The sequence below is a fragment of the Drosophila sulfurigaster genome, chromosome 3, assembly GCF_023558435.1.
Source record: "Drosophila sulfurigaster albostrigata strain 15112-1811.04 chromosome 3, ASM2355843v2, whole genome shotgun sequence".
NCBI lineage: Eukaryota > Metazoa > Arthropoda > Insecta > Diptera > Drosophilidae > Drosophila > Drosophila sulfurigaster.
Genome location: NC_084883.1, coordinates 6,798,861 through 6,826,098, shown reverse-complemented (window position 1 = coordinate 6,826,098; position 27,238 = coordinate 6,798,861). Strand labels below are relative to the sequence as shown.

Below are 27,238 nucleotides of genomic sequence, written 5' to 3'. Positions count from 1 at the left end.
GGTCCTTCCTAGGTATTTTAGAGACATTCATATCGCAAACAGAAGCTTTTCCTTTCGAAAATGCATTAAATGAAGAAAATACACGGTGTTAATCCTTAAAATTGGGTTGCGTTGATCGTCAAATCCAGTCAAATTCTAACCATTATTTTCAGTATTGGTACTTTCTTATTCATAAATTATGAATGTTTTAATGCAGGCGGAATTTCATTGAATTTAATTTACTCAGAAATTTATAATTAACTTAGTAAAGGTTAATACTACCAAAATAGCGTGACATTACGGTCCAAAATAATTAAAAAATAATACGACTACTGACTGAATATTGTTTAATAAGTCATTTCAGATTAGTAGACCCATTCAAAATAAAAATTTAAAGCCTTTTGGACTGAATCAAAGTTAGAGCCAAAACAAGGAAAATAAGAGTTGTTTAGGTTTTATTTTTTCCTACATCTATTTTTCTCTGAGATCACAGAGACTATAAGAGATGAGCTGTAATTTTCGACAGCATTTGTTATAACAAGCGTAATTTTAAAGCCAGGTTTGGTATATACAATAATAACTATTGGCTTTGAGATTCCTGAAAATTTGGTTGAGATCAGATAACAATTGATGAAGTTATTAAAGAAATACTTTTGGATGGGCAAAAAGGCCTATTTACAGGCATCTTAGTTGCTTTCAAATGTGGTTTATTTTATTAGTATTTTTGTACAATTATATATTTGTAATATTTTGCTCTTATTCAAAATCCGTAGCGGGTATCTCACAGTCGAGCACACTCGGCTGTAGCTTTCTTACTTGTTTGTCTTGTTTTTTTGTGAGGTGTGAGATGCTACCTTCTACTTGTTAGATACACACAAAAAAGGCATCGTGTATAAACAAATTAACCAGATTAATTATAAAAAGTTTCTGCTGAAAAATTGATGACAATTTTAAAATTTATTTTGTAAAACATTTTTAATTTATTATGTCAACTCGTAGAAAATAATGTGTTTCTATTTGTTTTGCTTAAAATGTAGTATTATAAATTCTATGGATTGCGTTCTCATTAAAATAGCACATACAAATACATATTTATGTTATACCCATAAATATTTGTAGATATGGTACAGTTGCAGGTACTGATACTTACTAAGCACACATAAGACAAACATATGTGTGCGTGTGTGATCGGTGTTAAAGCTTAAGAATTAATATCATCTAGTTAATGCAGTCCCAGCGGCAGCTGCTTAGCCATGTTCAACATAGCACATTTTTCAAAGTTTGCTGCTGTTGTTTGAATTCTATTCTCGCTCCCCAAATGGAGCACCTGCATCTCAGTTAATACTACTTAAGTGTCGTGGCAGAACTTCTTTGTGACAATAGAATTACATTTAATTCTCTGTCTTTGGATTAATCATTTCATCAATACTGGCAGCAGCGCCAGCGATGAGCGCCAGAATGGCGAAGATGCCAAGCAAAATGTTCTTGATCAGCTTCCATTTGCCCCAGCCAAGGCGATCAGGCCACAGATAAACGGTCTCCACAAAGCTGGGCACAAAAATGCCGAGCAGCGAGAAGAAGACGGCGCCCACCAAACTAATGAATGGTTCCAGATTGGGAATGCCAGCTGCGATGCCACCACTGACAAGGATAATGCCGCTACGCAACAGAATTTGGGTGATGTTGTGATTCTCAGGCTTGAATTTGTGTTGAATCTTGCGCCACAGAACCTCATTAGGTCTAAGGGAGAAATGGAATAATAAACGCAATATAAATTTAAATTGTTGATGAGAAAACAACTTTCGTTTCTAAGTTATAACTCGCTTAACAACCACTGATGGGACCAAAAAGCAGTTCCTCAAACGAAAAGAGATTAACAGAAGCAACAGAAATTTTAACCTCCTTGCTTTTCGTAAGTTGCGTAGTGAGTGACCATTAAGCGAGTAATTTAAAAAGTAGCCGTTAGGCGCAATGATGTAAAGTGAACTTACACGTAGAACTGCAGACCGTAGGTGAAGAGAATAGCAACCGCCATCAACAGCTTGGCACAATCAGCAAGCCAGTCTCCTTCGGGAAGATTGAGTGTAATGCTGCCTCGCACCTCATCGCCGAATCTCACCTAAAAGCCACAATCTCGATTAGCATCAAAACAATAGGAAAACAAGCAATTACTTACATATCCAAAGAATCCAATGACAGCGTACAAAAGGACGACAGTGATCATAGCAGTATTGAGCACACCGGGGCAGCCAAGGAACTGCTGAGGCTTCTTCATTGAGTTCTCGACAGGCATAACTGCACCAATACCCTCCATGGCAAAGATCACCGTAGCGAAGAAGAGGGGAATGTGCGCAGCTGGCGCGATCAGTGGCTTATCAGAGTAGACCAGAGGCTCGTCGAACATGTAGTACAATGTGATGGCAAAGGTGACCACAATAAACACGTTGGCCATGAACGAGAAGGGAACCAGCCACTTGAGGCTTCTGATCTGACCGATGAACAGGCAGGGTATCACAGTCATTGCGATGTAGATGCGCACATCCCAATTGAGTCCAACGTCATAGTTGATGACATCGTGGAATGAGGTTGCTATGAAGACCATGTACACACAGGCGGCTGCATAGTAGGTTGCCATCAAGCTAATATCCACAAATTGCCTGTGAATAGATTAGATAATGCATTAGAATCTAATGTCAATCAATCACAAATAAATTATAGCGTTCCTATTGGGGGTCGGATAAAAAAATTCTTGTCACGATGTGTGGAAAGTTTTTTAGATTCTATGGATGTAAAAGTTTCAATGGATAGATAGATCATCATTATGTTGATAAGGGAGGATTATCAAAAAAAGTAAAAAATATGGTTAGATTATCAATAAGTTGATAAGAGTACGTTCGGCTTTCTAAAATGGAAGTAACAGATTAAAAACCATTCAAAAAGCGAATTAATGGATTTATGTCAACAAATTTCAATAAACTCGTAAATTCTTTGCGATTAGAAATACATGTTCTTTGACCAGGAAGTTTGCTTAAGCTTACTTAAGCTTTTCTCTTCAAATCAGTTATCTAATCTAATGGAACAATTATGAGATAAAAAGTATTTTGAATAATAGGATATTAATGTGAATATAAGCTTAAAGTACAATTATCAAATTTCCGAACAAAAGGAAATGAACATTCATATGCTAATTGATATGCCCCGCACCCCTTGAACATTGAGTTAGTACTTACTTGGCAAAATTTGAGTAGCGGCGGACTCCTTTAGGTCCATACTCGAAGACTTTTTCGGCAGTTTCGGCAAAACCCAATGAAGGTACTTTGGCATCTCTGCAAATGTTGTGGGATGTTCTCACCTACAAAAAAAAAAATCGAGTCGAGAAATTAGCATATTTTCTCATATGTCTGCTATGTCACTATTTCATTTTTTTGCATTGATGTTCTTGAGTGCGCTGTTTACTTTCATTTAGTAATTGCTCATATACACGTAAGTACTTAGTACCCGATTATCAGACGTCGATCGAGATTACTTTGTCAACTGTCTGGCATTGTGGAACATGGACTTGACTACGTAATAAGTACGTCTCACTAGGCAACTCTTTCTGATAACACCTAACATTGAGTGCATGAACATAACATATATCTGCAACTATAAATATACGTAGCATAAGTAATCGCTGCCATTACTCTGCTTAATCCGTAAGTGAGTCGGCTGAAATTTAAGCCATAAATCAACGACTAAAGTGCTTCCATATTTATAATAAATATAGAAATGCTTGAAAACGAGAATAATTTATAATGTCAGTTTTTATGGAGTCTGAAAGACTTGCAGTTTCTAGGAAAAAACTTTGGAGAACAGCAAGTAGATCGGTCATAAATACAGACATACTGTTTAAACATACTGTACCAATTAAAACTTCAGACAGTATTTAGAAAGAAATGCGCTTTGCTCACGTTTTAAGACTTTGTGGTCCCCTTATCAAGGCCTTTGGGTCTGCACATGCCGATTGCTTGCAAATACTTACACGATTTTGCATTGAAATCGGAAATGAGTGTCTGCGGCTACTAAGTAAACCCCAAAAATCCCCATACGATTAATTTATGTCAATAGCAGCGTCAGGTGCTAAAAAGCCACTTACCAAAATGTGAACACAGTGGGTGCAAAGAAAGCCCACGATCAGGGTCATTACAGAGCCAAAGACCAGACCAGCATTATGGAAGGCCATAGGCATGGCCAGAATTCCAGTGCCCAGAGAACTCTTAAGCAAATGCGCCAAAGCGCCGCCAGAGCTGGAGCCATTAGGATCACGATTGTCAAAGGGGTTGTAGTCCGCATTCTCCAGTTGATCCTTCTCCGTTAAATTGGCTCTGCAAGTAAGGAAATCATTTTTTAATTTTATCTAAACCAACCATAATCAGTGCAACTGTTAAACTCACTTGGAATTGAAGTCATTCAAGGATCCGACAGAGCTGGTGTAAGCTGGTGGCTGGGATTGCGTTGATGCCGGTTCCGAGTCCGGCGTATACGCCTTGTTATCGGTCATCTGCAGTTCAAGAAAGTGAATTGTTTAGACATGGGTGTTGAATTTTTTGCATTTTTCATGAGACTTGTGAGAGATTTTAGTTGCCATGGCTAATCCACTCGTGCGATTGGCGAGACGCATGCCAGCATTATCTTATCGAGGCAATTTTGAAGTGCCCAGCTTTACTATAATATTACACCCAGTTGGGCCAGTTTCCCTATACCCATACGATCGTTATCGCCACGGTCCGGCTAACTACAACAAGCCAACTGACTGTTTGGACTGCATTCATAAATTTTATTTAATGTTTACGATTCGATGAGTGTAATTCCGATATTGAAGTCATAAACCCCACACAGAATTCGCAGTCTAAAATAACCGTGGGGTATAAATATATGCTATGTATGAATTGGTCGCCCGATATCCGAGTGCATACGGATTTTTCATGGCCACATGGTCAAAGATTCAAAATGTTTTCAATCTAACATAATTTTGGGGATACACGTCATTTTCACTTTGATTAGTTAATCGCTTGAAAGTATTATTTATGGGACCCCTCGAGTGGTATATAGAATTGTTATATTGTATTTATACAGGCAGTTAACTTAATTATTGGGTTATCCACACTTCTTACATTTGCGGAGCGGACATTCTAAACCTGATTAGATTTTAGTCGCACTTAGCTTCACGTGGTTTCTTTATTAGATTAAATTATCATTAGTCAAGGTCCTAAAGTCATAAAATTCTCAGGAAATAATAAAAACAATGTAAAATGCTTATCAGAAATGGAAAGTGGTAAACTCGAGCACGTATTCGTTGTGATTGCGAAAAAAATTCAATGAACAACATCGCTGCATGCAGTAAATAACATTTATTTTTCTAAGTATTTATGAATACACAAAAATTCCATCCACTCCACACTTTATAGTGCCATAGACCTCTGTTTTCAGTGTTTTTTTTTCAATTCGTGTCTATTTTACCAGAGTTATGGCAAAAACAGTATTGAAACAATACTTTTTACAATATGAGTAATTCTCTGTAGGAATTTGTCGCGTGTGATCTTATTTACAGTGAACAAACATAAACTGAAACTATTTATTAAACTAAATAAGTAAACGTTTTTCCTATAGTTCAGGATTAGCACTATGTTTAGAGATTGATTTATATATTTTAATATTGATTTTAGGAACTTTTTCTGTTATATGACATAGTATAAAAATTATATAAATTTTTTTGGTCATCTGAATCATCTTACAACAGAAAAATATTCTCAAAATCATTCTTACCTATATTTAAAGTGCTAATCAAAAGCTATAAGTTTCATCTTTACACAAAATACAAAATTTTGTTGGTTTAATTTTTTTTCCATTCAGATAGTGTCGCACGCGACATTTTCCAAAAACAATTACACATACATATGTAATAAGCTATACTAATCCGTTAAAAGTGTTAAGTGTATTATTAAAAGTTTAACACGAACATGAATGTATTTTTTTTCTTAAGAAAATGTATGTGTTGTGTCTGCATTTACATATACAATTTGACTTAATTGCAAATATTATTATCGAAACGATATTTCTACACGTCTAAAATATTGACCCGTTTATGTATAAGATTGTCTAATTTAATTCAATTACTTATCAAAATTCCTTAACTCCAAAAATGTATGTAGAGATTTTATATCTCTAAATTATTTATCCATTCATGTATCGTTATTAACTATGAGATTGTCTACGCTAATGTTTATATTTGTGAAGAACCAACCAACCAACCAGTTTAAAATTAAACTTTTTAAAATAAATAATCATACGCAAGATTAAAAAATTGAACTTTGAATTTCTGATCGAATTACTCAAAAATAACCAAATACTAAGTAAAAATAGTAATTAATTCGAACAAATTTAAATATTATAATTAATTTAATTAAATAATAAATAATTTAAGCAAATTTCGTTCAGATAAATGCAATTAGTTTTAATTTAAAAGTAAACAAATTAAAATGCAGAAGTTAATTGACTGGATTCAAGGAATTTCGTTTGCTTCAAACGGGTCATTTAAATTGTAATCATTTGTATAATTCAATGACGTATGAAATTTAATACAAAAGCGAGTTTAATATATTCGAATTAACCTGAACTGAATCATCTTGCGACTTTATTGAGCTTGATTTATACACTTCAATTGTAGTATTACTTTTTATTGAGAAAAACATTCCTAATTGGCTAATCGAGTTAACTTACATTTCAGCCAAGATGATTTAACGATCGAGAGGAAGTTTTTATTGGTCGAACCGAACGCGTCCTCAGGCCAAGAGCAACTGAAATATTGGTCGGCGCCACTGACACGAATGAGGCTCGAAGACGAGAAATGGTGTCGGCCAAGTGATAAGACTGTTAAAGGCAAATGCCAAGCAGTTGTAATTAATAAAGCAAGAAGCACAAACAACAAGCAGCATTTTGAAATACTCGTTATAAATACTCAAAGCTACCTTTAAAATCAATTATAACACTACTGATAACTGATAGCCAAGTGATAAGCGGTTATTGGTAACGCCTCTAAGCCGAAGTGCAGAACTGATTTATGTAGTGATCGCCAAGATGTCAATATATATGTTTTGTATATATTATATGAATTGTTTATTTTTGAATAATTGGCAGTATATGTTTTATTTGACTAATATGCGATTAACAAATTCGACGATTATTATTATGTGTTGTTAACTGATTAGATTGGTCGTGGTCGTGGTTGTGGCCCAAGTGTCAGGCGATTACAGATAAAGTTGTCGCAAGTATAAGATATATAATTGATACATTAGAGTGTAAAACCCAGACTGGACGACATTGACACCCTTTATAATTATTAGTTTTGGCTGTAAAAGACAATAATAATTATTGGTATCTATCAGTCTTCAATTTCAATAGATGGGAGTTACCTAATTATTGGAAATTATGGCCCAATCTTTACGGCCCACAATTCAAGCGTAATCGTAATTTATGAAATCATGACTGCCATTTAGTCGATACTGTATTTTTTATTATTTTTACTGAGTTTCTGGGCAGCCAGCGATTGTGATTACACTCGTCGATTTATACGATGGTTCCTATCACGCGCACGACTTTGCTCGTGAATCACAACGAGCATTTGATTAGTTTTCTATGTCATATCACTGTCCACATATATAGATGTATTATTTATGCTCATTAGCACTTAATTGGTAACGTGATTGGACACATAATTTAATTAAAAGTTTGCCCAAAGTGCGTCATTAGTTTATGATTATGCTAATATACGAAAATCAGTAACAGCTTTTGGCTGGTATTTCGCGATACTTGTTAACCAACCAACAGGATATACTTAAGACTTGTTAATGGAGTGGTAATTGGCGGAACAATCGCCATAAATAGAGAAAAGATTTATACAATGAGAAAAGTTAACGCTTTTAATTTTATTGTGCAATAAGATGACGTTTTTACTACATTACAACCGCAAGTGGATCAAATTAGGGATTAAACTGTAGTTTTTCGATTATACAATGAGACGCAGTAAATTAATTATAATTTTTTGAATTATTTAAGCTCTAGACGTGTTTCTGTATTTCTAATGCATACAAAACAAGTCCGGGGTTAATGTTTGAAAGTGTCGGTAATTTATTTTCCCCTAAATTTATATTTCAGAATCCTCGTTTATAATATAAAATTTCAAATATATATTCATCTTCATTACGGAACTGTTTTATCTGATTTATTGCATTGTCAAGCACAAAAGTTGAGGTTCATTTCCCTCTGTATTTTACATTCCATCCTTTCCTTTTCTCCATAAACCTGATCCCTTCGCTTCCTTTCCCTGCATTATGTAAAAAACAACCTTCATTAAATCAGCACAATATCCATTCATTACTTTCGACTACACTTGACTCGTGAGTTATGAATACAATTAAGTTGAGCACCATTTTTTCTTCCTTTTCGTTTACCTACACATTAAGATCTTAGGCAACGCCCTACTATATAAGTGGGTCCCGTTAAATGTTAATTGCTAAGTGAATTTCAATTAAGAGCTGTCGAACAAATGAAGTTTTGGGTCAATGCATTGCATTATAGCCAAATTAAGTAAAATAAAAGAAAACCAGCTTTTTGTTTCGCTTCTTTGCGAAGATCTTCAACATTTCTTGTTTGGGTTTTTGCTTGCTTTTCATCTTTTTTGTAACTTGATTAATTCACGTGATTTCAACTGTTGTCTACTGCGTATGAAAGGAGCTGATCAATAACGCAATTCGTCAATTCTCGAGTGGCATTCGACGACTTCGTCTCTGCTCTTGATGGGGACAGGTTCACTTTCGATATGCAAAAATTGATTGACGCATGCGTCGCATACATAATGAGGGATCTGGCGTAATATTGAACTTGCTTATGCCATTATATCTCATTATCATTGAACTGAGGATAGCCTTGTTGCACTCTCATTATGTAAGATCACGGAGAACATTCAGATTAATTGGGTTTATTGCGCCCTTTAGTTGGCATTTTAAAGCTAAGTAGCTGTCAGATAAAGCTAAGTCAATAATCGTTTACGATACCAAATGAACTTGTTGACGCCTCTTATCTACATATTTCAAGCATTAGAGGCCACTGACTTGCGTTTCGAATTTGTTAAAAAAAATAAAACTGCACCTCTCGCTTTTTTGGCGAATCTCCATCTCAAAATTAATATTATTTGTTTCATACGATTATCGTGATTGGTTTCTCACAAGGCATTAATGAGAAATAATTAATGAATTAATTCATCACGAACGAAAATATTTTGGAAATTTTCTTGTCAACAAAAAAATACGTCCCTTGTATTCTCGATATATTTCATATTAATAGATTTATATTACACGAATTTAAGCAGAATTGTTCTATTTTTACAGCAATTTTAATAAATTACATATATATAAAGATTTGTATCAGAGTAAGGGTATTCCACAATTAATTGAAGTGGAAACTTTTCCTATTGATTTGTTGACAACACATTTGACTTACACAATATATAATTATTTTTGTAGTTTTTTTTTAATGGTTGCACTGTATTTAATTACAGCGTTACATTTCCCATACCATTTAGAGTAATCGTGTACATCTGTTTCTAATTTATTAGAAGTTTAGCAAATTATTTTCAAATTTAAACATCCCTCTGAGAATTACAACGCTTGTAATTATTGGTTATAAGATATTTTCGTAATTACCTCTGAAAACTGTTTGTTAATTTGACTAAATATTCAATTTATATATTTATTTTTTTTTTTTTTGCAAAATGTTTGGCTTTATTTGATCATGCGTTGACCAATTTGTTTGATCTTAACATTGACACAATTTGATTTTTGGCACCTGTTCGTTAATTATCACCAACAAATCGCACGGACTAAAATCGCCGAAATCGCGCGCGCGGATTGCAAGTAATCAAAAGAACTTACAGCAATTAGTAATAAATATTAATGGTCATATGGCAATTGCTTAAATGATGTGGCATGTGTGTTTAAATAACTGTTGCTTTGTCACTTAATAGCGGCCCGAGGATTTGAAATTATTTTGAGAAACGCGCGCGATTCCTTTATGCTTTGTTGTTTGTTGTTAACTCTCTGGCGATCACTTAGTGACTGATATTAAGCCAATGTTTGTGCTTGAATTTGTGCTTGTCCGTCTACGACAGCGGCTGCTGCCAACGACAGCAGCAAACTGCGAAGCCCGGCTATAAAATACACTCACATGCACACCTGTCTGATGAGAGACAAGGGGACAAATCGGAGCGGGCAATTAGCGCAACTGACAATAAACACCAGCGTGACGCAGGTGGGGCGAAGTCGGCCTCTCTCTCTCGGCATGTACTTGTGTATTTGAGCATGTCTCTCTGTGCTTTCTATATCAACTCAATTTTAGGCCTATTTTGCCAGACAAGTCTGCCAATGGTTCCATTGCTCATACGCGGTGTTGTCGCTACTCAAAGCAGGGTGGCCAAGCAACAAATGCAGTGACAGACACATCAACACAAAAAAAGTAATAGCTACTTATAGCAATTAAGATAAACTACACAGGCGGACTATATTTATATATATTTGTGTTCATAAAACAGAGTATTGAAATTATAACTGATAAGTGGCGTCTTGAATTAAGTAAACCACATAACAAAGTTACGTTATCTATGCGTAGTAACAATGTACTTAACAAAAATAAAAAGTCATTTAGTTACTAAAAATATCAAATTGTGAAAATAATAAGACTCTTCTAGTTAGATTGATGACGAAATCCTTTGACATATACATTTCTTTTTTGATTAAATTATAGACTGCAAAATGTTTTTAAATAAATAAAAATAAAATAAGTGATAAAAGTTAACAAAAAAAAAAAGTTAAAAATAAATAAAACCAAAAAATGTAATTAACGAAATATTATTTTCTTTTATTGGCAAATAGTGTTCTTGAATTATGATTGCTTAGTTAGTTTTAAATGTCATAATTAAAAGAGCTAATTAAAAAATCAAATATTCATAATTAAAAGAGCTAATTAAAAAATCAAATATTCTTTAAGTCAATTCAAAAATGAGCACCCTGTATACCTAAGAGACATTGTGTCTACCATCAGCACCATGATCACAACGATCATCATGATCGATTGCTGTTGCTTTTTCACCATTAATCCAATTTGGTGAACTGCAAAGAGCGGAGAGGCAAGCGAATCGGCTTTGGAGTGCATTGAACATTGCATCTTAAGAATTTGTCAGCCACCTTAAGCAGCTGGTTGTGCTGGTGCTTGTGGCAGTGTATGTGATTGTGAATGTGAATGGGGTTGGGTGGTTCCCTGCCAAGGCACCGGCCAACAATCAAGAGTACTTTAACATGGCAATTACTTAGTGCGTGTACATTTTTGTTGTTGTCGCTGGTGTTGCACTCGCCTTGAGGCGTCTCTTTAACTCAGATCATGGAGTTTTGTGATTAACTTGTTTCAAGCAGTCAATTGTTTTTTTTTTTTGCTATTACTTTAGCTGTTGTTGCACTCGATTGCTCGATTTTGTTGTCTGTCCATAAATATTGAACGTTTAAAGTGTGGTTGCCTTTATTTATCATTCAGTGGGGCAGTGGAAAATTTATCCACACTAATTGAAATGCAATTTTCACGTGCTGCGCATTTTCAAATTTATTCGAGTTCAGTTTAGCTTAGCGCAGTTTAATGAATGCCTGAAATCATGTCGCTTATCTATCGTTGATTTATGACACTCAGTTTTAACTATTTAATGTAAACGAGTAATTACACTGAAATTATAGAAAACACAAAAGAGATTTCTAAACTTAAATTCGATGAGAAGGAACACGAGAATTGTTAAATCTAAAACTGACGCAATCGCACAAATTGATTTCTTGTTAATTTGTTACTTGATGTTTCTTTAATTAGTGCTATGAAAGATAATGTTCTATACAAGTGTCAAATGAAATGCGCAACACATGACGTATACGCAATGTTAAACCCTTTGAACAATGTCATTCACGCTTTCGTCGCTGAAGAATGCAATGCCACGAGATATGTGTATCTGGAAAATGCCATCAAAAGGGCACTTTTTATCACACAGTTCAAGTGCTGCGATATTGACCAAGATATCAAGTATTATATGGATGTTATAGGATAATGTTTATAAATCAAATGAATCATATACCGCTTAAGGGTGTTTGTTTTATCAATAAAATCGCATCGGATGTCGTGACTGGATTTTGTCGTTATTTTGTTGTTAAAGTGTTTTGTAATCTCATCAACGGCAAACACTTGACATGTCTCGTTTTTAACGTGCTTAATTCCTGGAAAATGTTTCATTTGCGTGAATTGTAACTGTGGTCTACAGGGTGCTTCCCATTGCTCCTTGATTGCAATGCAAATCACGGAACAGCATATATACTTGTATTTTGCCCAACAAATCGCGTAAAGATTTTATTAAATGCTCAAAACTCGTTTTGTGCTGGATTTTTTTCTGTTTTTCTTTTAACGCGAATTCCTCAACGCGTAATATCGTTATTGTTTATAGTAGCATTAATGTATATAAACAAATTGATATGCTTCCGCAATTGGTTCCGGAATTGCCTTCAGCTTCTAGCCATAATCATTCCACATAGCAGTGCAACGATGTGGGATCGGGTTTAGGTCACTATTCGAGTTCAGCGTTAGTAATTAATTAGCTAATTGATTAGTATGCAAAGTGTGCTCTTTAGATTGTCGCATCAGATTCTCAGATCTATATACGTATGTATGTATGTATGTGTTTGAGACTGAGTCAGCAGTGTCATGTCTGAAATACTTAAAACACAAATACTCGTACACCCCGACGATCGAGTCAAGACCCCAGCCACTGACCTTGCATGATGTCAAATACTTATGATGTGGCATGTTAATTAAATGGGCGTTCGGTGTTCTCCAGTGCTTACCCAATGGGCGTAATGGCAATACAAAATCAGGGCGTGTGGCAAAATGGGTCATCAGCCATAGGAGACACTCGAATTGATACTCGCGATTCCTTGACAAAACAGAGCCGAAGCGGTTTTGTTTTGTTTTAACTACCAGTTAACGCCTTCCATTCAATAAATACATTTCATATTCACTTTTATTTATTACTGTTTTGTCTATTTGTTGTTTTCAGCACCCACCTCAAAACAAAAGGTCTTTGTGTGAACTGACGCCCAAAAGAAAAAAATTAAATGCAAATACGAGTAATTTGTATGTATTTTTCAACAGCATAAATCTTTGGGTAAGGAATGCTAGACACTCATATGTAGATAGTTATATCCGAGTATCTCGTGAATGAGAGCTTTCTAAACACATCTGACAAGAGTTCTATGAATATTTGTGTTTCCGCATAGTTGGAGGTGGTTTATATTATATGTTTGTTCCGATACCAGATGAGAAATTAAATCACGTGGAGAACTCAACGGGGTTTTAATTGCTGTAATTAACATTTGGCATGACTAAGTGCAACAACAATTTAGAGCTGCATCGCCTTTTATTTGAATACATTATACTTACATGAACATATAACAATGACTGTTGACAGCTTGATTTTCGATCGCATCTGTGAGTATAGAAATGATTTACAATTGGTTTTATGTATATTCCCCATACATAGCACTTAAAATGCAGTATTCCGAATCGCTTTATTCATTCTGTTATTCATATTTCATCTAATGTTCCTCTACTTCTATGATCAGGTTTAAGTTTTCTCTTAAGTTTTTTTTTTTTATTTCAGCGAAACAATCTAAATTCAACAACTAATAAATGCATTTATGTAACTTAAGATTGAACAAGGAAATTATGTTTATTCGCCCTTATAGACAGGCTTACGCTTCTCAGCGAAAGCAGCGAGACCTTCCAGACGATCTTTAGTGGGTATAACCTGGGCATAGCAGACTTCCTCGATAGAATAGCCAGTATTAAGATCCACTTGCATGCCCTTATCTACCGCCAATTTGGCCATGCGGACACCCACTGGTCCATTTGGTAAGATCTCTTCGGCAATTTTCAATGCCTGCTGATAGGCGGCATCTTTGGCTTCGTTTTGTTGCACCACATGATTGACTAGACCCAGTTCTTTGGCTTCGGCACCATCAAATACACGTGCTGTAAAAATCAATTCCTTTGCAAGTGCTGGGGAGAGAATACGTGGCAATCGCTGAGTGCCACCCGCTCCTGGTATAATGGCGAGGCGCGTTTCCACCAGACCCATTTTCGCATTGTTGGCAGCTGTGCGAATATCACAAGCAAGGGCCATTTCAAGACCACCTCCCAAAGCAGCTCCATCGAGAGCTGCAATCACAGGCATTGGTAATTGTTCAAGGCTGATAAGCAAACCTCGCAGTTGTGTCACGAATTCGCTTGTCTCTTCCGTTGTCATGCCTAAAAATATTGTAATTTATATAAAAAATAAATAAATAAATAAAAAAAGCAAAAAGTAAGCTGCTGGAGATGCCGGGGATTGAACCCGGGGCCTTTCACATGCAAAGCGAACGCTCTACCACTGAGCTACATCCCCTACCTTTACGTTCTTTTAAATCTGCGCCAGCACAAAATATCCCTGGTGTGAGACTGCGCAACACAACCACACGCGACCCATTGTCACGCTTAATATCTTGCAGGATATCACTGAAGGTGTTCACGAGACCACGACTGAATGAATTCTTTGCAGCCGGCCTGTTGAGACCCAACACAGTTATGCCCTTTTGCGGGCCCTCCAGACGTTCGACAAGAACTTCAGTGCCGTCGCCTAAGATAGGGTCGGCCTCAACAGAGTAGCGACATCTACTGGTTGTTGTAAGTGGCAGCACATTACGACTAATAAGTTTCGCAGCACGTTGTAATAACAGAGACATATTTAATTATTTAAAAACCAAAACAACTTAAAGAGGTAAAAATTGTGATTACAAAACCGGCCGCGACAACTAAAAGCTCAAGAAGATAAGAAGAAGACAAACCATTGTTGACATAGTCGACGAACAAATTCCCTCCTAGGCGCTATGTATAATATACGGGAAAAAATTAACATTTCAATAATTTTTAATGAATATTAGTCAATAACTAATTATGCATTTTATATATATAGTGCTAAAAAAAGGTATAATAAAAGCGTATATATTGAAAAATGTTGTTGCACAACATTTCTAGTGGCTGAACTCATGGTCCCTAGCTAAGAAAGAGTAAAAATCAGCTGTTTCCCACTAGTGTTGACTAACAGCAGTAGCACAACTTGCAATTATCGATAACGATAAATTGTTCGCCAAACTGTTCGAGTTGCGTTTTCGGCTAAAGTTGCCACTCTTAGTTTGTTATTCATTTCAATTCGTCAATATGACGCAGTAACTAAAATTGCAAGTGCATATTTAAATTGATATCCTTATACTAAAGGTATTTTGATATCCAAACCTACATCCGATTGTCCAGCAGCAACTATAATTACAATAATTGCCCTATTCGCATGACGTAGTCCGGCTAAAAAGTGAAACCGCAAACCAAACGTTGGCTGACGAGTCGTGACATCAAGTGATAAAAATCTGTGAGAAGTGCCTGTGTAACCGACAATTTATTATCACTATGAACTCGTAACACCATTCATACTTATGTTAATGTAATTTTATTCTATTTTAGTGCGCGCTTGCCACTGATGTCAGGATGTTGCTGCGCTGCTCACATCATCAGTTCAGTCGGGTATTGTGCCGGCAGTGGAGACATCTACATAGCTTGAATGGAGTCGGATTCGGTGCCCTGCAAATCAACAAGTGTGCTCCACTACGGTTGCAGGCACGCAGCCGTCTTGGTGGAGGGGAACTAGCTGGCAATTACAAATGGTTGTGGATAATGCCACGTCGTTGGAGTGCAAGTGATGGGAAGGACACCAAAAACCCGGCGTCACAGGTTACGGTCGAAAAAGTTGGCCAAGCTAAAAAGGATGACACCGGTGGCACTCAGACGAAATTCGAAGTGAAAACGCCTAAAGGCATTCTATCCATCACAACCACTATCGAGGACTCGAAGATCAATGAAATTGTATTCGAAAAAACCGATCTGTCACCAGTAGCCAAGTTAAATGAGCCGGCTTTAAATATCATTGGTACGGATACCATTCCACAGGTATCTAATCCTCCGCCCGTATCCGCAGCGTCCGTGCTCCCGACAACTCGGAAGGAGAACATTGAAATGGAGGCCACTATACCTCCCGTGGCAGCGGCACCAAAGCGACCTCGCTTCGATTATCGAATCTCGCTCGAGCGTAATTTTGTTACACCCGCCCGGGCCATTTCCGATTTCATGCTGTCAGCCTCGGATTTAGAGAAGTTGCCCAAGATTAAACGCCGATCGCCCTACGAGCAGGAGCCACCTATGACCGTTTACTGGCGGCGAGATGTTGAGGCAAAAGCCTTGGAAGTCTGGGGTTCGCGGGAAAGCATTGTGCGAGAGCGACTGAAACGGGAATTGGAACGCAAACAGTACCAGCAAAGTAAGTTCATCATGATTTAAATAAATTATGTTCAAACTATGCTTAAATTTTCATCATCTAAGATGTGTTTACGGTAAAGCGCCGCTTGCGTGACTACAGAAGGGAGATGGGCTCGCGCACCAAAGTGATGCTGGAAAATAGCAAGGATGCTGAAAAGTCTGGTCAAGTGGTTGCCACCGCAATTGCCATGTAAGATTGCATAGGATAATTTATTGACTATACTCAAGTAATAAATTTTATCTTTCTCAGCAATGCTGCTAATCTTCTGTTTAAAGCAGGCGGTTGGTTATACAGTGGCTCTCACAGCATGTTTGCCGAGGTCATACACTCGCTGGCGGATCTAATCAATCAGCTAATCCTGGCCTTTGGCATTTACAAGTCATCACAGGTGCCGGACACGGATCATCCGTATGGCTACATGAACATGCGCTATGTATCTTCCCTTATCTCTGGTGTTGGTATCTTCTGCGTTGGCAGCGGATTATCCATTTACCACGGCATCGAAGGCATCATTCATCCGCAGCCGATTGCTGATCTCTTCTGGGTCTACTGCATATTAGCAGGCTCGTTAGTTTCAGAAGGCGCCACTCTTGTAGTAGCCATTAATGAATTAAAGCGATCAGCTCGTGTCAATAATATGAGCTTTAAGGATTACGGTAAGTTTGCCTTTTGAGTCATTGATGGTCAACAATAAACGTCCACAATTTTATAGTTATTAGCGGTAAGGATCCTTGCGTAAATGTGGTGCTCTGCGAGGATGCTGCAGCTGTTGCTGGCGTCATGATAGCTGGCACTTGCATGGGACTGAGTAGCTATACTGGATCACCGCTCTTCGATGCTGCCGGGTCGCTGGTCATTGGAGCTCTATTGGGTGCTGTAGCATCATTTATTATTTACACAAACGCCAATGCGCTAGTTGGAGTTTCCATATCCATGGAGCGCCTGGAAAAAATCAATACTGCGCTTGAGGCTGATGTCATGATTCGTGCTATTTACGATGTAAAGGGCATTGACATTGGTAATGGACGTGTGCGCTATAAGGTAAATTCAAATTGTGTTTAACTCAATCTGAAAACAAACTAAGAATTCTTTCCGGTTTCAGGCTGAGTTGGACTTTGATGGAAGAGAATTGACGCGTTCTTATTTAGACAAACAAGATCTTAACAAACTGCTAACGGTGAGTTTTCATATACAATTAATAATAAAAATAAATCATAATATGTCATTAATTTTTGCAGACTGTACGAGGCTTTCGTAATGTAGATGATCTCGAGAGCTTTTTGTTGGATCAAGGGGAAAACATTGTTGACCTAATGGGCGGTGAAATTGATCGCATCGAAATGAATCTGCGCGTGAGTACAAACGATTCCTATTGTTGTGAATGAATCCAACGAATGCTTTCTTTATCATTGCAGACACAATTCCCAGAAATTCGTCATGTCGATCTTGAAATACTCTAAAGCATTTGTGGCTGGCTTTGTAAATTAGTTGGCGCAATCAAAATTACCCGTGTAGATTCTATTTATTCCGATAGTCGTTATAGTTTTCAACAATAAATTGCAGCTGTTTTTTGGGGGTTGATACTTAATTAAGCTTAAATGTGTAGCCGTTGAATAGGATAACATTAGATTGGCGCTCACTTTTTTGATTATTGTTTTTTTCTACTTGTCAATGTAAACGAAATTCTTGTTAATAACTGGGTATTGAAAATTGTATCATAATGTGATCGAGATCTTCTAACTCTTGTTGGCATAAGGCAATGAATCAATCACTTGCCTTGGGCTAATTTGCGTCAGAAGATTTTGAAGAGTGAAGAGAACAATCGAAAATAGCAGCTTTGTATTACTGTAAACAATAAAAATTAACACTGTACAAATTTGTTTCATTCATTAACCTCTAACGATAAGCTCTCGTATATCGTAAACAGCTTTGCTCTCCCGCTCACTAAGTTTTCGGTTCTCTGTTTACGCTCTCGCTGTTGACTTCGCATTATCGATTCATCAAGCTGACATTTAACAGCGCACGCGGCTTTCCCTGTTATCGCTTTGCAGAGAGGCAGCAACGCCGGCGCAAATATGCCGCTAACAAACAACACAACAAGGAAAGCGGAGAGCTTTAAAATTGGGCTTGTCGAATCGTTTGACTGCTGGTCACTTGGCAGTCTTCGTTGGCGCGCGCATTGCATCGGACATAATCTGTGCGAAAGAAATGAATTGAATTAATAAATGAAATGCATACAATTAATATTACTCTTTGAGTGCATGCATAGTTAGTAAATTAAATCAATTTGCTGGCACGCACTCATTGTAATTAGTAATAAATTAAAAAGAAAGGCTTTAAAAGCTTGAAATATTCCAAGATCACACATATTGCTTGTGACTGTGTTTTGCAATTAAAAATAAACATAAATGCTGATAAGTGAAGCGAATATAATTTCAAAAGTGTGAGTGAATTACAATAGTCAGCAACGAAAAGAAAAGTAAACTTAATGGTGCAAGCTTTTGTGTACATACATTTATTGTGCAAGATTTGTTTATTTTCTACAACGAGGTGCAGGGAAATCCATAGAGCTGTCACTGTTATTTGACCCATTAATGGGCTAGGGTCGACAAACTTGACGATCAATTCGCATGCTAATTAGTTGTCTCCGGCTCTGACTATGGCTCTGGCATATCCAGTTTTGCCTGGTAGCATGAATAATATGATAAAGACATTCCCCAAAATGTTTGTTTATTGTTGACATTTTCAATGGGTCTCTAGAGTGTCATCTAGAATTGAGACGATCGATTCAAACATACATATACATACATATATGAGTATATTTATGTACGTAATGGCGTAATCGTTTTGGAATCGCTTAAAGTGGTATCGCTTACAAATTGAGATCGACAAACTTGACATCGAAATCGTAATAAAGACGAACGATGCCGCATTCTGCTGATACAGTTCCACTCTGAGCCCACTTACCAATGTGAGTCGGCACTTTTATTATTTTTAGCGACTCAAAATGTTGCTGTAATGGAAATCAATGTCAATCGGATAGACAAAACCCAAATGGGCAATCAATTGCTTGATGCCGCTGACATTACATAAATACGAGAGTATTCTTACGTAATAGCTAAGTCTCGACATTGTGCAGCAATTAGATTGCTAATGAGCTCTAATCGCAGCATCCCATAATCACCCATCTTCCCTCCCGCTATCATTCCATGTTGCAGTTCACAGGCAAAGCACAAGCAAAACCAAATACAATGCAAATGAGTCTCTTGCAACCACCCACAATTCGAATGGGTCTGTTGCTCATTGTCGTCAGCTTCGTTGGTATATGTCAATCAGCGGATTCACAAAGGCCGCCGAACATCATCTTTATTCTTGCGGATGATCTGGTAAGTAGGCATAACAAGCCAATGGCTTAGCTTTCCGATTTAATACCCTAACTTAAAGTTTATTGCACCTATCGTTCGAAAGTAGTCTCAATATTGAAAGTCGAGTCCATTTCAAAGATTTTAATAATTCAATAAATTTAAACTAAACAAAATATTTTAGTTTTTATGTTGATTTTTTAATTATTTACTAAGGTTTTCAAAGTTGTGATTTATTCAACTTTTGATTTTATAATTGTATATTATTTTATTGCTAGTCAGTACGTATTTACCAACTAAAGTCAGTAATTACTTACATTCAAAATTTTGTAAATATAATTTAAAAATTTAATAAATTTCAATGTTAAAAACTGTAATTAAAAATATTTGAAAATTAATAATTGAAAATTATATTGTTTTAAGTATAATTGTTGATGCAACAAGATCTCTAACTAACAATGGACAAAAATGTATACTTCATAATTTAAAAAGAGTATTTAGGCATCGGCTTCTCGTTAAATGATTCTCCCACTTATTTTGAGTTTCCCTTCAATTCCGTGCAGGGTTTCAATGATGTTGGCTTTCGTGGATCGGCGCAGATTCCCACGCCGAATATCGATGCTTTGGCCTATTCAGGTGTCATATTGAATCGTTACTATGTCAACCCAATTTGCACGCCCTCGAGATCAGCTCTCATGACGGGAAAATATCCGATACATACAGGTACTTACTAACAATAATATTACTACTTGACGGTTAATCTTTTTGATGTAATCCTTGTGCAGGGATGCAACACACGGTGCTTTATGCCGCTGAACCGCGAGGCTTACCACTGGATCTAAAAATATTGCCACAATATCTAAACGATTTAGGGTAAGTCTGATCAGTAATATATGTTTTAATTCTTATTATTATTCTAAAATAATATAAAATTAATTATATGAAAAAAAGTTATTAAATCAACTGTCCATATAATCTATTTTATACGTTTTCGCAATTAATTTGAAGAAAATTAATGCTCTTAAAACAGACCCAATTATGAATTATTTAAATTGCTTTACAATAGTGTTTTAGCTAAATAATCATTATTTAGCTAAGAAATCGTATATCATAAATAATCACATTTTGTTTACACATGAAAAAAACCAAATGGTTTTGCTAATAATTAATGATTATGGTCTTAAATTTATTTGACTGTTAAAGCTAATCATTATTGTTGAGAAAAACATAAAAATTATATTATAATTATATACTACTGTACCATGTAATTTTGATAATGAAGTTTCATCTGCTACACTTGCAGCTACACTTCGCACATTGCTGGCAAGTGGCATTTGGGACATTGGAAGAAGGTTTATACACCTCTTTATCGCGGCTTTAGCAGCCACATAGGTTTCTGGTCGGGTCACCACGATTACAACGATCACACAGCAGTGGAGCACGGCTACTGGGGCCTGGACATGCGCAATGGAACCGATGTAGCCTACAATTTACACGGCCAGCCGACCACAGACGTAATCACAAAGCATTCCCTCAATGTAATTGCTTCGCATAATGCGACAAAGGGTCCGCTCTTTCTTTATGTGGCTCATGCGGCGGTTCATTCAGGGAATCCGTATAATCCACTGCCAGCCAATGATGACATTGTCTCCAAGCTGAGTCACATTACGAAATACAAAAGACGAAAATATGCAGGTGAGTGCATTAAATAAATGAATGCAACGCGTCATTAACTGATATCGTAGGTCTTGTCGTGGAAATGGATGATTCTGTGGGCAAGATTGTGGCCCAACTTCAGAAATATCAAATGCTCGAAAATTCCATCATCGTCTTCTCCACGGACAACGGAGGTCCAGTTGAGGGATTCAATTCGAATTTCGCCTCCAATTTTCCCTTACGTGGTACCAAAAATACTCTCTGGGAGGGTGGAGTACGTGGTGCAGCCCTGGTTTGGTCTCCGCGACTTACAAAGCTGCCACGTCTAGCTGAACAAACTATGCACATCTCGGACTGGTTGCCCACATTAGTCGAAGCTGCCGGAGGAAAGCAAGCACTTGGCAATTTCAGTGCAGCAAACTTGGATGGAATGAGCTTGTGGTCCGCCCTGGTCAACGATAGTATATCACCACGCAAGAGTATTTTGCATAATATCGATAACATCTGGGGCAGCTCGGCAATCACAGTGGACGAGTGGAAGCTGGTGAATGGCACCAACTACAATGGGGCTTGGGATGGCTGGTATGGAATGTCAGAGCTACGCAATCCCAGCGACTACAACTGGGATCAAGTGACCAAATGTGTAACAGGTCAGGCTATGCAAAAGTTGAAGATGCTACCCTCTAGAGCCGATCAGATTCGATTACGGAGAGCAGCTACACTCCCTTGCCAGAACGACAAACGTGGAGCTGTTTGCAATCCTTTAATTGCCCCATGCCTCTTCCATTTGGCCAAGGATCCCTGTGAGAAAAATAATCTGGCAAAGCAGTAAGTAATCGTCGAGTGATCGTTGATCCATTTAATTATTAATTGATTTACGTAGATATCCAAAGGTGCTAGAGCTATTGTTAAAAGAGCTGCAATTAGCTAATGCTACAGCTGTGCCACCATCAAATAAACCCGACGATCCTCGCGGTAATCCCAGACTTTGGAACTATACGTGGACTAATTTCGGAGATTATTCTGATAGCAAGAATAACATTATAACTAATTCTCCAATCCTGCTTCAAAATTGTATATGATATGACTAAGTAGTTCCCAATTCTCAAAAGAGAAAGAACTGAGTTTCACAACATTAAGCAATTAGATCATAGAGAATTTTGGGCATTGGTAATGTTAGGACTTAAGATCTTTTGAAACTTGTAACATACGAGTATTATATATTAACTACAAAACGATCACTTGTTTGGTTTTTCTTAAAAATCGAAAAGTTCGATTTTAAGGTAAGTGTGAATAGTACATTACTAGAGCTTGAATATTTGTCTTTTTTAAAACTGCAAATGGTGGCTTACTATTAGTTATTATATATAAATAACTTGATAACTGAGAAAACATGATTATTTGCTTCCGTGCATTTGTTTGTTTTTCAAATTCCAAACACCAAGAGATTAAATAAATTGAAACTTTTTCATATCGCATTCCACAAGTGTGAAAGCTACAGTCGAGTGTGCGAATAACCAACAATAACCCATTATCAATAAAACAAAATGCCAAAACGGCTCTATAGTTAAAGCTAAATAAAGCAGATACAAATATTGTTGAGAAATATATAATTATATATTTTATATATATGCATTATATCAAAAATACCTCCATTGAATACAAGTTCAGAAAAAACATTAAGTTCTCTGAGTTACATACGGTTGTCGTCACATAAAAGTATTTATTGAATAACTTCAAAGTTTTTCATTTAATTACACCCAAAGTTGTTTGTATTCTGAGAACAGACGAACTGTCAGACTATGGCTATATAGTCTAGGCTGTTACTCTTGGGTATGGCCAAGAAAGCCTTGTACCCTATGCAAAGAATTGTATTATTTATATTATTATCTCCATTTTTTGAATATATATATATATCAATGCCATCATAAGTAGAATATTATGAGTTGTTAAAGATAATGCAGTAGATATTTATAAAAATATGTCTTTATTACTTCACATACTTAAAGGCGAACAATTCTTAAATTTAACAAATCTATATCTTTTGCTTGCGCATTATTTTGTATTTTTTTCTTTGTTTTTTAGATTCCTTGCCACTTGTGAGCAGAATATTTTTTGTGATTTGCAACATGTTTAAACTTATACTAAATGGAGTTGGATTTGGGATTATGAAATATGTTTGTGACCAAAAGATAGGATGAGATAGCGTGAAATGTGTATAGAGAACATATATAGTCAAAATGATAGACCAAGATAATGCTTTGAGGGCAACTGTATAGGTTAAGATAACGGGAATTGTTAATGGTAATGGTATGGTAATGGTAACTAGTTCATAGTTCTAAAGAGTCTTAAACTTCTAGATATTGATCTACGTCTTCCTATATTTCGTCTCAAATGCTAGCTAGTGTGTGTATCGGAGTCAGTTTTGCCGTATCTAATATCTGTAGCCGCTGCCGTCGTTATCACCATTCTGGCCACCGGGTCCGAAGCCATTGCCATGATGACCATTTCCATTGCCATTGCCATTGCGTCCCTGGCCAGGCTTGCCGCTGGAATAACCTCGGCCATCAATGTTGTCCTGTCCAAAGCCACCATCCTGGCCATCGGGACGACCGTTTGAGTAACCCTGACCATCACCATTATCCTGACCAATGACACGGCCACCGATAATCACGCGACCTCCGTCAGAGCCACCATTTCCACCTGGGCGACCGTTCGAGTAACCATTCTGTCCCAAATCTTGACCACCGGGACGACCGTTCGAGTAACCATTCTGGCCTAGATCTTGACCACCTGGACGGCCATTGGAGTAACCATTTTGTCCCAAATCTTGACCACCTGGACGACCATTGGAGTAACCATTTTGTCCTAAATCCTGACCACCGGGACGTCCATTAGAATAACCATTCTGACCCAAATCCTGACCACCGGGGCGACCATTGGAGTAACCATTTTGTCCCAAATCCTGACCACCTGGACGACCATTGGAATAACCGTTCTGGCCGAGATCTTGACCACCGGGACGTCCATTAGAGTAACCATTCTGGCCCAAATTTTGACCACCAGCGCCGCCGTTGCCGTCAGCATTAGCATCTCCTTCATAACGAACCTGTGGGCGATATCCTTGTTGATCGGCCTCATACTCAACGATCTGAAATTGAATTGAAATAAGATAATCAGTTACGTTCGAAGTGACATTATATATCCTGCGTGGGTAAGTGTGTGTGGGTTGCCCCAATGTCCAACTTAGAGCATCTAGACCAGCTCGCTTACTTGCTTCCTTCCATCGGGCAACAGAACATTGTACTGGCCGGTGGTGAAGTCACCGTCGCGCATCTCTGAATGACCAAATGAGAGCCCACTTGGAGCGTCCTCAACTTGATAATTAAATTCGTATTTAGCGGGTTCCTACAGGTTAGCGAGACAGCGTGTTGGAGGATGAAATAGAGAAAGAAAGAGAGAGAGAGATAGGTACAGATAGAGATAGTTCAAGATAAACTATTGACAGACAGTGCGAGGCAGAGAGAGATAGATAGATAGAAAGTGAGAGAGCGCGGGTGAGCGAGAGATAGAGAGGCGCAAGCAAATCTGAGCGGTGCAAGAGATCTGAGGTGCTGTGCAGCATAGACAATTGAGATGGAGGATTCAGCTCTTAGCGTGGAGCCAGCCAATCCTTGATTATGTGTGAGTGAAAACAGCCAGCCATCGTGCTACTTACGTCGTTGTCATAGTCAGCGCCACCACCGGCACCACCAGCGCCGCCAGCACCGCCAGCACCAGATCCCGAAGCTGGGGGACCATATGAGTCGGAGGGTTTGCCACCGAATCCACCCTGTCCTTGGCCCTGTCCAGGAGCACCGTAGCTACTAGATGGACGACCGTTACCATTGCCATTGCCAGGAGCGCCATATTGATCCGAAGGTTTGCCACCAAAGCCGCCGCCCTGTCCTTGACCAGGAGCACCATAGCTGCTAGATGGGCCGCCATTACCCTTACCATTTCCTGGAGCACCATACTGATCGGATGGTTTGCCGGGGGCGCCATATTGATCTGAGGGCTTGCCACCAAAGCCGTTTTGGCCCTGACCAGGAGCTCCGTATGTGCTTGATGGACGACCATTTCCATTACCACGGCCAGGAGCGCCATACTGTTCCGAAGGTTTGCCGCCGAATCCATTTTGGCCCAGACCGGGAGCACCATAAGTGCTGGATGGACCACCATTGCCCTTACCGTTACCAGGAGCACCATATTGATCTGATGGCTTGCCAGCGAAACCGTTTTGGCCCTGACCAGGAGCACCATAGCTGCTTGAGGGGCGACCATTGCCATTTCCATTACCATTGCCTGGAGCACCGTACTGATCGGAGGGTTTGCCACCGAAGCCGCCCTGTCCCTGACCGGGAGCACCATAGCTGCTTGAGGGGCGACCGTTGCCATTTCCATTACCATTGCCTGGAGCACCGTACTGATCGGAGGGTTTGCCGCCGAAACCTCCCTGTCCCTGACCGGGAGCACCGTAGCTGCTCGAGGGACGACCATTGCCGTTGCCGTTGCCATTGCCCGGAGCACCATACTGATCCGATGGTTTGCCGCCAAAGCCGCCTTGTCCCTGTCCACCTCCCTGACCCGGAGCTCCATAGCTGTCGGAGGGCGAGGGTGGCAGGTAGGAGTTAACTGGCGGCTCAGGGCGTGCCAGCACCGCAGCCGTCAATAAAAGCGTTAGGCCAAATAACTTGAACATATTCCTCGAGTGCTTTCTTGCTAGATGTCTTCTTCAAAGTCTTTTGGGTGATCTCTCTACGTTTGCGCCACAGAGCAGCGCCAGATTCTGACTGATCTCGATGTGCAGCCACCGCAGGTATTTATATGAAACGCTTGCAAGTTGGCGCTGCTCTCCAATCGCGAAATGAAACTGAAAGTCTAGGATGCAAACACACACACAGACAGACAGAGGCACAGTCAGTTATGAGTTGTTGTTGCTGGTGGCGGCGGCGGTGGCGGCTGCTACGTGTGGCAACCGCAGGCAGCTGCTGCCACATACGATCATCTTCAAAGCGCCAACTCAGCTGCAGTTGTACTCGTAGTTACATTTTAGAGTTGAGGCATTGTTGTAATAGTTGTTGTTGTTGTTGTTCTATCGCCGCCTGCCAGAAAATCTCAATCTCAATCAACGCGCGCGCTCTGGCTTCAAGCTTGAATCGTCGCAATTGTTTGTCGAGCTACAGCAGCAGCAGCAACAGCCTCGACTTCAACTCCAGCTCAGCCTGTGTCATTGCCGTTGCTGCCACAGTCTTGTTGCCACGCAGCTGAATCGCCTTCTTTTTGGTGGTGGCACATCATTTTCGGCTAGAGATTGTGTTGCCCCTTTTGGGCTCTGCCTCTGCAAAACAAAGTAACTCCAGAGTTACATACGTTGGCGCAAAGTATAGTAAGTAGTCTACTCGGTCGCGAGGTGAATGTTTCAACGTTTTTTGCCACACAATGCTGCCACAAAGCTCTGCAGATTTTGCGACTCTTTTGTGACAAGCTCGCAACGCTTTGCGTTTTGTTTGCCTTGTCAAAAAAATACAAAAAAATAAACAAAAATTGAAGAAGATCGTGCCACATGCGACCCCAATTGGGAGTATGGAGCTCTCACTGTCTCACATATGTGCACCGATCACAATCACACCGCATCGCATCGCATCGCATTGCATCGATGGATAGATGTATAGATAGATGGATC

At 38.4% G+C, this 27,238-nt stretch overlaps 5 protein-coding genes and 1 non-coding gene across 12 annotated transcripts; 2 read left to right on the top strand and 4 right to left on the bottom strand.

Annotated features, from left to right (window-relative positions):
- Positions 1-935: 935 nt before the first annotated feature.
- LOC133841708 (proton-coupled amino acid transporter-like protein CG1139) lies at positions 936-10,146 on the bottom strand. 2 transcript variants are annotated; one of them, XM_062274390.1, is made up of 7 exons: positions 9,720-10,146; positions 4,413-4,519; positions 4,115-4,343; positions 3,210-3,331; positions 2,156-2,636; positions 1,971-2,098; positions 936-1,719 (listed from the first exon to the last, which is right to left on the bottom strand). In XM_062274390.1, the coding sequence occupies exons 2-7, from the start codon at positions 4,517-4,519 to the stop codon at positions 1,371-1,373; spliced, it is 1,416 nt and encodes a 471-aa protein (XP_062130374.1). In that variant the 5' UTR covers positions 9,720-10,146; the 3' UTR covers positions 936-1,370. The 2 variants fall into 2 exon arrangements, with proteins under 2 accessions (XP_062130374.1, XP_062130373.1); XM_062274389.1 differs by lacking the exon at positions 9,720-10,146 and adding an exon at positions 6,739-6,888.
- Positions 10,147-13,465: 3,319 nt separating this feature from the next.
- Positions 13,466-14,961, bottom strand: LOC133841709 (methylglutaconyl-CoA hydratase, mitochondrial). 2 transcript variants are annotated; one of them, XM_062274392.1, is made up of 3 exons: positions 14,540-14,961; positions 13,802-14,400; positions 13,466-13,579 (listed from the first exon to the last, which is right to left on the bottom strand). In XM_062274392.1, the coding sequence occupies exons 1-2, from the start codon at positions 14,871-14,873 to the stop codon at positions 13,823-13,825; spliced, it is 912 nt and encodes a 303-aa protein (XP_062130376.1). In that variant the 5' UTR covers positions 14,874-14,961; the 3' UTR covers positions 13,466-13,579; positions 13,802-13,822. The 2 variants fall into 2 exon arrangements, with proteins under 2 accessions (XP_062130376.1, XP_062130375.1); XM_062274391.1 differs by lacking the exon at positions 13,466-13,579 and having other exon boundaries at positions 13,609-14,400.
- Positions 14,465-14,536, bottom strand: Trnaa-ugc (transfer RNA alanine (anticodon UGC)). Its single transcript has one exon. It is a non-coding gene; the product is annotated as a tRNA-Ala (tRNA).
- Positions 14,962-15,264: 303 nt separating the features above from the next.
- Positions 15,265-18,384, top strand: LOC133841627 (proton-coupled zinc antiporter SLC30A9, mitochondrial). 3 transcript variants are annotated; one of them, XM_062274241.1, is made up of 8 exons: positions 15,265-15,405; positions 15,646-16,495; positions 16,558-16,684; positions 16,745-17,151; positions 17,208-17,536; positions 17,598-17,672; positions 17,734-17,847; positions 17,911-18,384. In XM_062274241.1, exons 2-8 carry the CDS (start codon positions 15,670-15,672, stop codon positions 17,953-17,955), a joined length of 1,923 nt encoding a protein of 640 aa, XP_062130225.1. In that variant the 5' UTR covers positions 15,265-15,405; positions 15,646-15,669; the 3' UTR covers positions 17,956-18,384. The 3 variants fall into 3 exon arrangements, with proteins under 3 accessions (XP_062130225.1, XP_062130223.1, XP_062130224.1); XM_062274239.1 differs by having other exon boundaries at positions 15,283-15,553; XM_062274240.1 differs by having other exon boundaries at positions 15,283-15,568.
- Positions 18,385-18,653: 269 nt separating this feature from the next.
- On the top strand, positions 18,654-22,735 carry LOC133841628 (arylsulfatase B). Of its 2 annotated transcripts, XM_062274243.1 has the most exons (7): positions 18,654-18,938; positions 19,714-19,881; positions 20,421-20,580; positions 20,643-20,730; positions 21,161-21,552; positions 21,603-22,341; positions 22,397-22,734. In XM_062274243.1, exons 2-7 carry the CDS (start codon positions 19,747-19,749, stop codon positions 22,593-22,595), a joined length of 1,713 nt encoding a protein of 570 aa, XP_062130227.1. In that variant the 5' UTR covers positions 18,654-18,938; positions 19,714-19,746; the 3' UTR covers positions 22,596-22,734. The 2 variants fall into 2 exon arrangements, with proteins under 2 accessions (XP_062130227.1, XP_062130226.1); XM_062274242.1 differs by lacking the exon at positions 18,654-18,938 and having other exon boundaries at positions 19,174-19,881; positions 22,397-22,735.
- A 748-nt stretch (positions 22,736-23,483) lies between these two features.
- LOC133843642 (pro-resilin) lies at positions 23,484-26,336 on the bottom strand. 2 transcript variants are annotated; one of them, XM_062277279.1, is made up of 3 exons: positions 25,232-26,336; positions 24,787-24,921; positions 23,484-24,664 (listed from the first exon to the last, which is right to left on the bottom strand). In XM_062277279.1, the coding sequence occupies exons 1-3, from the start codon at positions 26,252-26,254 to the stop codon at positions 23,948-23,950; spliced, it is 1,875 nt and encodes a 624-aa protein (XP_062133263.1). In that variant the 5' UTR covers positions 26,255-26,336; the 3' UTR covers positions 23,484-23,947. The 2 variants fall into 2 exon arrangements, with proteins under 2 accessions (XP_062133263.1, XP_062133262.1); XM_062277278.1 differs by lacking the exon at positions 24,787-24,921.
- Between the last annotated feature and the right edge of the window lie 902 nt (positions 26,337-27,238).